This window comes from Octodon degus, unplaced genomic scaffold (genome assembly GCF_000260255.1).
Source record: "Octodon degus isolate 3935 unplaced genomic scaffold, OctDeg1.0 scaffold00073, whole genome shotgun sequence".
In the NCBI taxonomy this organism is placed as follows: Eukaryota; Metazoa; Chordata; class Mammalia; order Rodentia; family Octodontidae; genus Octodon; species Octodon degus.
This window is the reverse complement of record NW_004524649.1, coordinates 7434767-7446522: the sequence shown is the minus strand read 5'-3', so window position 1 is coordinate 7446522 and position 11756 is coordinate 7434767. Positions and strand designations below refer to the sequence as shown.

General features: G+C 49.1%; 1 protein-coding gene across 1 annotated transcript in view; it reads left to right on the top strand.

Annotated features, from left to right (window-relative positions):
• The window catches only part of Dtd1 (D-tyrosyl-tRNA deacylase 1), a 59282-nt gene that overhangs the window by 7909 nt on the left and 39617 nt on the right, over window positions 1-11756 (top strand). The window contains exons 2-3 of the mRNA XM_004635675.3: window positions 2158-2248; window positions 3571-3806. Coding sequence (XP_004635732.2) covers window positions 2158-2248; window positions 3571-3806 — 327 coding nt within the window. The remainder of the gene's footprint in view (window positions 1-2157; window positions 2249-3570; window positions 3807-11756) is intronic.

Below are 11756 nucleotides of genomic sequence, written 5' to 3'. Positions count from 1 at the left end.
AAAAAAAAAAAAAAAAAAAAAGGCAAAATCAGGCCAGTCATTTACTGCTTATTTCAGGAAAAATTGTGTCTCTCCTAGCTTTTGAGTCAGTGGCTTACAGGATGGCAGTCACATGTAGTCCATTAAAGACAGAGCAGCACTGAGGAAAAGAGTGCAAGTGTAGCACAGCGATGAGAGCAGTCAAGCTTTGCTGACATTTTAGGAGCAGACTGATGCTGGTGTCCCCTGCAGTGGACAGCCAGAGGGGGAGGAGCCCGTGAAGCTCTGTGGCCCTTTGAGGTGTGTTTGTGTCTATTTTATTGAGCAGAACAAGAGCCAGGAAGATGGTAGAGTTGCTCCTCCTAGTTCTGCTTAGAACATTTTAGGTCAGAACACGATGACACAATAAGCAACAGTAATCTAAGGACATTGACAAGAGAATTATTTATTTTTTTTTTGGCTGGCTCAGGCTGCCTTAAGGGCAGGTCTGGTAATGCAGGTGGAGGTGGGAATTATCCTGTGCCTGACTGCATTTGCATGAGCAGGCACTTAAACAACTGAGCTGACCGGCAGGCCCCCTAAAGGGCTAGAAATTTATTTTTTTATTTTTATGTATTTATTTTTGTATTTTAGGGAAGGGTCTACAGGGTGTTCAGGGTTTCACTACTAGATCGGACTCATAGTGATCCGCCTGTTTATAGCTTCCCAAGAGCTGGGATTACAGGCACACACCATGACGCCCGGTCTCAATTGCCTTCTCAGTGCACCCTTAGGTTGGGGCCGGCACGGCAGGCCCAGGGAGACATTGACAAGAGATTGGCTAACAAGAGGACATGATCAGGGTCGCCATTTGAAATAGAGTCAAATCCATTATCCGAATGGTAAATTTTGGCTAAGTGCTCTGCCCACATCTGAGACCTTGTCCAGTGGTAGAGGGTGGACACTTGAGTGGGAACACACACACACACACACACACACACACACACACACACACTTGTAGGTGTTTGTGGGCTTGCAGTGTCCCTGGAGTCCAGCTTGGGAAAGGCAGGCAGGGGCCGAGGGAGGGCAGACACAAAACTCATATAATTTTAGGTATAATGTATTTACGTTCTCAGTTGTAATTAGGAAGAACAGAATTGCTCTTAGGATATAACCCTTCTCCATATTGTTGCCAGATTTGCTCGTTTCCCAGAAGAGTGTGAGCTTCCCCTCTAATCTAGCTGAGCTGGATTCTTTTGGGGAGGAAAGTGCCGGGGCTTTTCAGAAATGGGACTCCAGAAAATTTCAGGTGTCTCATCCCAGATAACAGATGAAAATGTGGCTCTCAAATCCTGCTTAGTGCTTGCTAACTTTACAGCTCCCACGTACTGCAGGTACCAGAATGGAGCTGCCTGTGGTGGTGCACACCTGTGATCCCAGCGCTCTGTGAGGCTGAGGCAGGAGGATCGAAAGTTGGAGGCTGCCCTGGGCAGTTTGGTTACATGGCAAGACCCTGTTTCAAAAGGAAAAATAGGCACCAAGCTGGCAGCTGCTGTAACTACAGTTTCAACTTCAACTCCGCGATGATTCCCTTGGCCAAAAACGCATTAGGTCATTTTCCAGTGCGAAGCATTCAACAAATGGTAACCAGGCAGAGCCACCAGAAATGTACACCTGATTTCCATGACAAATGTGGTAATGCTGTATTCGTTGGTGGAGCCACATTCTGTATTGCTGCGTGGACCTACACAGCAACACAGATTGGAATAGAATGGAACCTTTCCCCTGTGGACAGAGTCACCCCCAAGGAACGGAGAGATCAGGAATCATGCCAGCTGATAGGATACCGCTAAAGGATTTCTAAATGAAATCATAATTGATGCCAAGTAAAAGTGCAGTGTATCCATTAAAATAGGGCCTATTGAAGAAATAAAGTACAATTGAAACCTTCAAAGCAAACAAACAACAACAAAACCAAAAAGAAAAATAAAAAAAGAGCCGGGAAGTACCAAGGCCCTGTGTCCAATCCCCAGTGCCAACAAAAGAAAAGAGAATCAGAAGGGATGGGACTGTGTAGCATCTTACCACTTGCATGTACTGCCATTTAATTTGCTTACCAGAGAAATTGCAGGAAGTGAAGTGCACTGTGGGACTCAGCCCCAGGTCACCTCTCAGCCGGTCTCTTTTGGTTCTTTCTAGTTGGAGGCGAGCAGGTGAGCGCCATCGGCCGGGGCCTGTGCGTACTGCTGGGCATCTCCCTGGAAGACTCACAGAAGGAGCTGGAGCACATGTGAGAGCCGGGGCTCGGGGGCTGTGATGCGTGTCCCCGGTGCTTTGATCTGTCACTGCACTTTCTGTAGTGAGATGATGTCTGTGTGTCTCAGGTGACACACAGGAGGAGGGCAGCTTGGCCCCCACCTGTCCTTGTTCCTGAACCTGCATGCTTGTTCCTCACAGATGCCTCAGTACTGGGACTGAGCCTAGAGCCTTTACCCTGAGCTGCCTCCTCCTGTTTAAAATTTACATTGTCTGCATCTTGTACTATGAATAACCACTAAGAAGATAATAATATGGAATGTATTAATTATTGAAATTGTCCTATTAATCACTTTTAAAACTGTCTCATTGCTATGTGTTTCTCAATAAAATTAATTTTAAAAAAAGAATAAAGATTGAGAAAAAAAATTTATATTCCCCTAGGATGGGCTAGAACTTTGCATACTCCTGCCCCAGCTTCCCAGAGCTGAGTTTATAGGCTCTTAAGCCTGGCCCTCTTTTCTCTTAATGCAAAAACCAAAGCTCCTATAAATAGGTTCTTTTTGGAACTTGGGCAGTATGACCAGTATGACTGGTCACACCTCTAGGGTGCCCTGTTGTTCACTGTCTACAGAAGATCTAGAGCCCGGAGAGGCAGCTACCTGCCCTGGGCTGTGGAGGCCTGAGCCCAAAGTTGGAGCTTGCTGCTGAGGTCTGGCTCGCTGTCCTGGGGGTCAGCCCTGCCTGAGTTGGCATCCCTTGTGGCATGTTGGCTTTAGATGCTTGCTACCCAGAACCTATGACAACCCACCCAGGCTGGTGGGGGGTAATTGGGGTCCAGAATGGTACCCACTCTGGAGGGTGCATGCGTAGTCAGGACTTAGGGTCAGCTTCCTAGGAGATACTTTATGGTTCTGTGACTGTGACCTCCCCTACTTCATTCACTGGGTGGCCATCCTGGCTCAGCCACAGTGGGGGACACAGCCCTGTATTTGGGCAGATCCCCGGTCTGGAAGAGTAGGCAGCACAGGTTATCATTCCAGCCAGCCTGGAGCTGCTGTGGTGGACAGAGACAGCAGCAGCAGCAGCAGCAGCAGCAGCAGCAGCAGCAGCAGCAGCAGCAGCAGCAGCAGCAGCAGCAGCAGCAGGAGCAGCAGCAGCAGCAGCAGCTGACAGCCCAGGGCAGCGTCCTGGGATAAGGCTGTACCCGGGTGGTGGTGCCAGTGAGTGCCAGCCAGGGTCATACCTTCTGGGCACCATAGCTCCATCCCTCCTCAGCAGCAAGCTGGGGACGGCTGGGGTGCATGGAGTGTGGGGGCCGCGCAGTTGCTCTCACTGCTCTTCTTTCCCCCACAGGGTCCGGAAGATCCTGAACCTGCGTGTGTTTGAGGATGAGAGCGGCAAGCACTGGTCCAAGAGTGTCATGGACAAGCAGTACGAGGTGCTGTGTGTCAGCCAGTTCACCCTGCAGTGCGTCCTCAAGGGCAACAAGCCCGACTTCCACCTGGCCATGCCCACCGAGCAGGCCGAGGGCTTCTATAACAGCTTCCTGGAGCAGCTGCGGAAGACCTACCAGCCCGAGCTCATCAAAGGTGGGCCCTGGCACAGCGGCTGGGAGGGTGTGGGTGGCCCGGCAGAGGGGCAGGGCCCAGGTCACCGTCTGTGTGTCCATGCAGTCCCTGCTGACACCTGGTCCCCTAGCACCGTCACTGCTGCCACTGCCAGGCTTAGGTCTAGTCCTTGGGGTGCGCTGGATGCAACAGCGTGTCCTCCTTCCTGCTGTCCCTGTGTGGAAATAAGGGGCCCCCAAATGTGTGATGTTGCCAATTTCCTCACTAGTGCTGTGCCGTGGAATAGAGTGCAGGCCCTAAATGTGACCTCGTGGATGTGTCCCAGAGATGAAGAGGAAACAAGGGAAATGAATTTAAAATGTATTTCATTTGACTCAGTAGATGTTTTTATCATGTGATCAATATAAAGTGATATCATATAGTTTATGCTATTATTATTTTTTCTTTTGGTGTGAGGGTCACAGCTGAAGTGAGAGAAGGTATGGTGATGTCACATCTGTCACAGGTGATGGACTTGCATGACCCTGCTAGTCACCACTGTCCCCAGGGTACATGTGATCATGTGTGGTGTTGTGTATCGTATGGACTTGGATACAGTGACAGTAACATGTCACACACAGTCTCTTCACCGTGCTCCCTGGCTCCCCAGGCCCTGGCAACCACTGATGGTTTGGCTTTCCCTGTGGTTTCTCAGCACTTGTGCCCTGGGCTACATTTCTCGCCCTTTTAATTTCTGAGACAGGGTCTTACTAAGTTGCTGAGTTGCCCAGATTGGACTCCAACTTGCTGTCCTCCTGCCTCCGCCTCCCAGAGTGCTGGGACTGCAGGAATGCACCACCAGTTCTTTCACTTACTGACATGCACTTAAAGCTTCCTTGTCACTCGACGGCTCTTTTCTTTGTAGCACTGATTAATCTTCCGAGTTGTCCCACAGTGCCTCTCCTCACTTACTGCAGGATATCTCGATTGCTTCTAGGTTGAGATGATTATGAACAAAACTTCCATAAGTATCCACTGTGGGTTTGGTGTGCACAAAACTGAACTGTGAGTGCTAGATCAGAGGGTAAGCATGTGGTTCTTGGTTGGAAAGCGCCCTACTGTACCACTTCAGGTTCTCTCGGTAGCCAAGGTGAGTTCCTGCTGCACTTGTCACCCTCACCAGGCTTTGGCCTTGGCACTGCGTGGAGCTTGGCCTTTCCAGAGCTGTTGAGGTGGACCAGGCCTGGTGGCACACACCTGTAATCCCAGCAGTTGGGAGGCTGAGGCAGGAGAATTGCTGCAACACTTGAGGCCAGCCTGGGCTACGCAGTGAGTTCAAGGCCAGCCTAAACTACGCAGCAAGACCCAGTCTCAAAAACCAAAAACCAGAATGATGTTGAGTGGGCGCTCTCTGGGTGATTTTTATTTACATTTCCCCTGATGAAGGATGCGGAACATCTTTTCGTCTGCTCATTTGCTTTCTGTGTGTCATTATGGGAAGGTGACTAATAAGGTTTTGGCCCATTTTTTAATTGTTTGCTTTCTTTTTTCTGAGTTCTTCATATATTTTGGATACTAGTCTTATAGATATATGCAAGTCCTGTTAGATAGATATTCTTTGCAGTAGTTTGTCCGTAATGAGATCTGTGTTTGGCAAATATTTTCTTCTAGATGTGGGTTGTCTTTTCATTCTTGAGGCAGTGTCTTTCAGAGAATTGAGCATTGCAGTTTTAGTGAAGACCAGCTGATCTGATGTTTCTGTCGCGAATTATGCCTCTACTGGTGCATCTGAGGTGTCACCATGACCCACAGCACCATGTGGTGTTCTCCTGTGCTGTCCTCCAGCAGCCTTGTATTTCTGCATTTCAGCTGCCCCAGAGCCACACGGGACTTCCGGGTGCATGTCGGTAGTGTAAATCCACTTTGCCGTGGTCCTGGTTTATGGGAGAAATATGAAGCTGCCGAGTCTCCAAAGAAGCTGCCTCACTGTACTCTCTGTCCATGTTTCTGGGGGTGCATTGTGTTTAATACCATTATATTTTGCTATTTACAAAGTTACCAGGGAACACATTCAGCCTCTCTTGGTAATGCATTTTATCTTGAGACTTAAAAAAAAAAAATCAAACTTCTTTTGGTGTTTGTAGACAGGCTTTCCCTTGGTAGGCCAGGCTAGCCTCATACTTGGATCGACCCTCCCGCCATCCTCTGAGTGCTGGAATGATGGACATGCACCACCATGCCTAGCAGGACTTATTAAAGTAGGGCATCCTTTTCAGTCTCTGGCTGCTGTATTTCTTGCTCTTGTCATACGCTTTTGCAGGTTTCTAATTCTTGTTGTTAGCCCTGTAGTGTTTCAGGATCTTGAATTTTCTCTCTGTATTACACAAACCCAGATCCTTGTCCCGCAGGCCTCTTTGGCTTGCACGACTGAAGATGGCGAGAAGGCTTTGGGGAGCTATGCAGAGCCTGCCACAGGCCCGAGGATCCTCTGCTGCCAGGCTTGCTGCAGTTTGTCTCCTTGGCATTTTCTCTGAGTTGTCACTCTTGTAAAGTGCGTCCACCTGTCACACGGACATAGAGCCTACTTTAGAGGACTCTCCTTTGCCAGCCTCTGGTGGCCACAGTGTGTTCCCAGGGTGCCCTGTTGGGTTTCCATGTGTTGCCCCACAGAGCCTTCTGGGTCCTCTCTCTGTTTAAACAGTCTCTTCTCAGTTGTGGGACCAAGTCTGGCCCTGTGAGGAGTTCATTTTCTTTTTTCTTTCTTGAGGCAGGGTCTCACTGTGTAGCCCAGACTGACCTCGAACTGATGGTGATCCTCCTGCCTCAGCCTTCTGAGTGCTGGATTACAGGCACGTGCCACCATGCCTGGCAGGAACTAGTGTTCTTTGCTAAACCAGATTAGCTGCTGCCCGCATGGTTGTCTCTGTTGTTCATGTTTGCAGGGTCATCCTATTTTGCGTAATCTCTGATGTGTGTCAGAAGGCACTTAGCTGCGAGCACACTGACAGTTATTGTGGAATGCTCGAAAGGAAGCAGAACAGCTTTCATCTGAGCCCTTCAAGAGTGGGTTTTATATGTTACTAGGTGCTTTGTGTTGCTAAAAATACTTCTCCCTTTTTGAAATGATATGTAATTTATTCAGGAAATTAGACGAAGTGCCTGGAGTAATGTACTGTAAATAATATAATTTTATAGTGGATCAGAATTTGCGCTCAGGGGATGTGATACATCTGATGGTTTTATGAAAAGTTGACATGAGTTATGCAGAATTTTAATTGAAATCTATTTCCAAGTCTTCTAGCCTCACAGAAAGACCGCAGTTACAGCAATAGTGCATAATTCTCTCCTTGGGTCGTAATTCTTTTCCATTTGACAGAGCGAAATGCACGGCACCTGTGTTGCACATTTGCTGTCTTTCAGCTCATTTGGGGAGCTCGGCTTGAGTTTCCCTGTGGGGATCCCCGCTGTGTCTGAATGGACATGGGAATGCTTGTGAACTAACTGCTTCTTTTTATGTGGGGATTTTTGAGGCCATTCAGCAGCTTTAAAACTTAATTTCGTTTTTACCTCCTTGTCCTGTCAAGACTGAATATCGATTTTATATTTCTGTTTAACTTGTTTCTCTTACGTGTTGTTGAAGAGTGGTAGAAGCTCGCTGCCCTTTTCATTCCTCTGTGTCCTCGAGCCCCAGCCTACACCCGGCTGATCATAGACATTGCACCGCAGCCTGCCGCTCCCGGCCCAGCCGGGGCCACCGGGGCCAGGCGCCTCTGCCACAGTCACACTGTGGTGCCAACCCTGTGGGGGCACACGCAGCTTTGCCCAACAGTCTGCTGTCCCAGCCTGTGTGGGGGAATGGGGGGCTGGGGCTGTCTCTGGAGCCAGAAGGAGTGGAAGCCCCAGGCTCAGCTGGGGTGGCTGCGCCTGGGCCCGTGCTCTGTGGCAGGGTGCAGCGTGTTTGTTGGGATCTTCTGGACTCTTCGGGTCAAGAGCGTGGGTATCCCTGATGCTGGTCTGCATCTGCACCCTTACCGCCATTAAATAGAGAGCAGGGCTGCCATGTGTAAGTTGGAAGCAGCCCCAGGCTCTCTGGCTTCTCCTGCTTCTGTCGTAGTGATCCAGAGCCCAGGCACTGCACAGGTCAGCTTTGGAGGAGTGGCCAGGTTGTACAGGGCTCCTCAGGTTGGGCACTGAGCCCCCATTCCTGGACACCCCAGGCAAGCAGGCTGGCAGGTGACCCCGAGAAGTGGCCCCTCGGCAGTGTGGTGGTCAGTGTGCCCTGGGCCAGGTGATGGCTCGGAGACCTTTGTGGATGACCTCCTGAAGTAGAAGCTGGAGGACAGCTCACAGCTCACGTCTTCAGGGAAGACTGAGGGCCCAGCTTCCACTAGAGGGCAGCTGCCTCAAGCCAAAGGGGGCAGGAACAGGTGTGGGTGGAGGAGCAGAAAAAAGAGTAATCCTGGGGACGCTGCTGACCAGGACACCCTGCTCACCAAGGGCACTGCTGGCTGCTGTGTTTGTTGATAGCAATGACGACATGAAGCACTGTCTGTGGAGACCAGAGGCGAGAGAAGAGACCAACTACAGTGTCAGAGCACTCTGTGTATAAGCCTTCTCGAGCTCTTGTTGTGGCCCATGAGTCCCCTCCTTTCTCCTTGCCTGCTTCTGAGGTGACCTGGTTCCTCCTAGCCCTTATTCCTCTGCCTGCCTTCCCCCCTGCTCTCCTCTTGGATTTCCCCTTGGCCAGATGTCCTGGGGAAGCTCGGCTCTGGCTTCTAGAGCTGACATTGTGAGAACCATGTTCAAGGACAGGACATGGAAAGATTAGTCCCTTAAGGCCAGGCCTTGAAGTGACACAGCCCACTCCTGTGGTACACATTGGTCACAGCAGCCCCAAGGTTTGCTCAGAGGGGAACCCAGAGGGGAGCTAGGCCCATGCCAAGGAAGGACTGTCATAGGTGCATGGGTCTCTGACCTCTGCAGCTCAGGACCTTGTTATTCTTTGAATGTCCTTCCCTCCCTACTTCTTCTGATTGTGCACAAGGCAGAAGGTGCTCCATTGAGCCCCTAGATTGAGGAAGTGAGAGACCCCAGCCTCAAATGGAACCCAAAACACAAAATACTCTCCAAGTTGGGTGCTGATGGTGCATTACTTTTATAGTTTGGAAAATAAACACTTTACCAGATGGGAGGTCCACAGGAGGCCCCTCCACCTTGGCTTGAAGTTTGCTCAGAATCACATGAACCAGAGTCATAGGAGCAAGCATTTTTTCAGCCAATCAGAAGCTGCTGTGGAGTGAAAACAGGGTATCTGTGTGTTCTCTACAGGGTCCGATTTTTGTGGGCATCAAAGAGCTAGAGGAGCATGGATAGACACTTGGGATCGCAGCTTCTGGTCCTCTCTGTATGTGACATGTCACAGCCAGGCATCCCACAGCTGCCTATCACAGAGCCCAAAGCCACATCTAGTTCTTGCTCTGTGGTTAGCTAGATTTCTATGGGTTTAATTTTATACTCTTTTTACCACTGGGATCTTTTTAGCAGCACAAGTCAACTTTCAGCAGAAGCCTGTTTTAAAGGCATTGGTAAAGATGGGGATGGATTGGGACGTCAGCATCATCTTTTTTTTAAAAAAATTTATGTGTGTGTGTGTGTGTGTGTGTGTGTGGCCAGCTCAGCCCACCAGGGGGCGGGGCTGACTGGCATGTGGTGCTGGGGGATTGAACTGCGGTCCCTGTGCTTTGCTAAGCTTGTTCTCAGTAGGTGCTTTAGACCACTTAGCCATCTCACCAGCCCCTAGCATCATCTTTTATATCAGTTTAGCACACTGTGATGTGGGTTGGGGTTTTCAGTGTTTGACTTGGCCCACGAGTCGAGACGTGGGGTAATGACCTAGAGGAGGAACGGGGATAAACAATACAGGGCAAGAGACACGAGAGACGGAGACAAGACAGGCTTTCTGATCAAGTCTCGTTTATTGAGTGGCCAGGGTCTAAACAGTTGTATAGTGGAAGCAGTTGGGTGGGACTAGTTGTGGATTGGTAGTGGAGGTCCAGGACCACAGGAAGATGTCGAGGCAAGCGGGGATTGTGCTGCAGCACTTCTTGCCCAAATAAGGGAAAATATAACAGGAGCGTTTTATCGCCCCCCACATATCCCCCCTTTTTATTAAATACATCAAGCAGGAAATTGACAGTACCCTGCGGGGACAATGCCTGGCTTGGGTCAAGAACTCCTTCACATGAGATCGGCCAGACCTTACCCGTCTTGGGATTGCAGGGCAGCAGTAGGCCCTGTTCCTGTCTTAGGTGGTCGGTGGCACTGCATGTGGGTCCTAGTTGCCCGTCATTGACTACTTGTCCATCTCACCAGGGGGCCTACATCAGATTAGGCCACATTATGATAGGGTCCATTTGAGGGAACCCTCTCACGATACTCTTGTTGATCTGCCATTTCCAACTGATGATAATGTATTTGAATGGGCTTTGAAGCAAAAGCATCTAAACGTGAGCTGATGAATGCTGTCAGTTTTTGAAAAATGCAAGGTCCTATCATGAGCAACAGTAGGAGTGAGAAGAGGGGTCCCAACAGGGGCACAAGATAGGTGAACATTCCTCCCCACAACGAGGAGAAGGAGTCATCCACAAGTTCTTGTCTCCACTTGAGTAGTTGATCCTGAAGCTCTCGGATTTTTTCTCGAACTATGCCTGATTTATTAACATAAAAACAACACTTTTCCTGTAAAGCAAGACATAGTCCCCCATGCTCTGCTGTCAGAATGTCCAAGCCTCTATTTTGCAAGACCACTTCTGCTAGCGAATCTATCTGGTCTTGGATATCTTGGATAGTACCAGATAATACTCGAACATCATCAATCAGCTGGTTAGATAATTTAGTATAAGAATATACTGCTACCCCAAACCCTGCTGAACCTGTCCCCATGGCGGCTGTGATTTCCATCCCCACTAATAAGGAAATGAATTGGACTGCCCTTTTTGTGTGGCCTTGGAAGCAGGGCTGGGCATTCTGCTGCCACCTGCACCCTGCTCCCTGCTCCCCTGTTGTTGCTCCCTTTCTTCTTCCTCCCCTGCTTCTCCTCTGCTCTCTATCCCCCCTGGTGCCTCATGCCGCCCTGTCCTAGGTGACTGCCATTGCTGTGCTGCATCATCCCATAGTCACATTCTACTCACCATCTTTCTACTTACTGTCTGTTCCTCTTTGTTGCCTAGGCCTATAGATTACTCCCCACCTCTTCTCTATAGCCATTCTTTCTCAACTATCTAGTTGGTGCCACTTCATCAGATTTGTGCCTCTTTTCTCCATAAAAGTCTGTTTTTCCTGGACCTACCCTCCTTTAGATTCCTTCCATCCTTTCTCTACTACCATGTCTTCTGTCACCATCATCTGTTAATTATCTGGATCTTCCTTTATTCTGGTGTCTTGCTTCTCTTAAACTGCTCTTCCTTCCTTTCCTCTTAACATACCCTTTTTTTTTTTTTTTTTCTGACTTTCTTTTCCAACCAGTAAGTGCCAAAGGTGCCTACAGCCAGTCTCCCCACTGGCTTTAGTAATCACTGTAGATTTATTTGATTTTTTTTCCTTTATTCCTCCTTTTGGGTTGAGTCTCACACAGGGAACATACTCCAATTCATTTGACCAGGGGCCATCACTTCCGAAACTGGAAACGCCATTTTGGGTGGAGGCTTATTGTGTTCAGGCGCTATTTTAGGCAAGGGCCCACTGGGCCCAGGTGCCATCTTAGGGGTGCCACGTGTCTGATCAGCCTGCAAAGATTGTAAATGTAATGTAAGCCTCACAAACAGTCGATTTTCCAGATTCAAAATCACATTGGAAGATGTAGGAGCAAATTTGGACAGTTCATTATTATCAGGAGGTGGTTTTGTAGCAACTGGTGCTGCAATGGGTCAGGACGGTTTTTGGAAGCCTCTTTGGCTAAGTCTTCCCAATTGACCTCTTGTAAAGTAGTAAGGT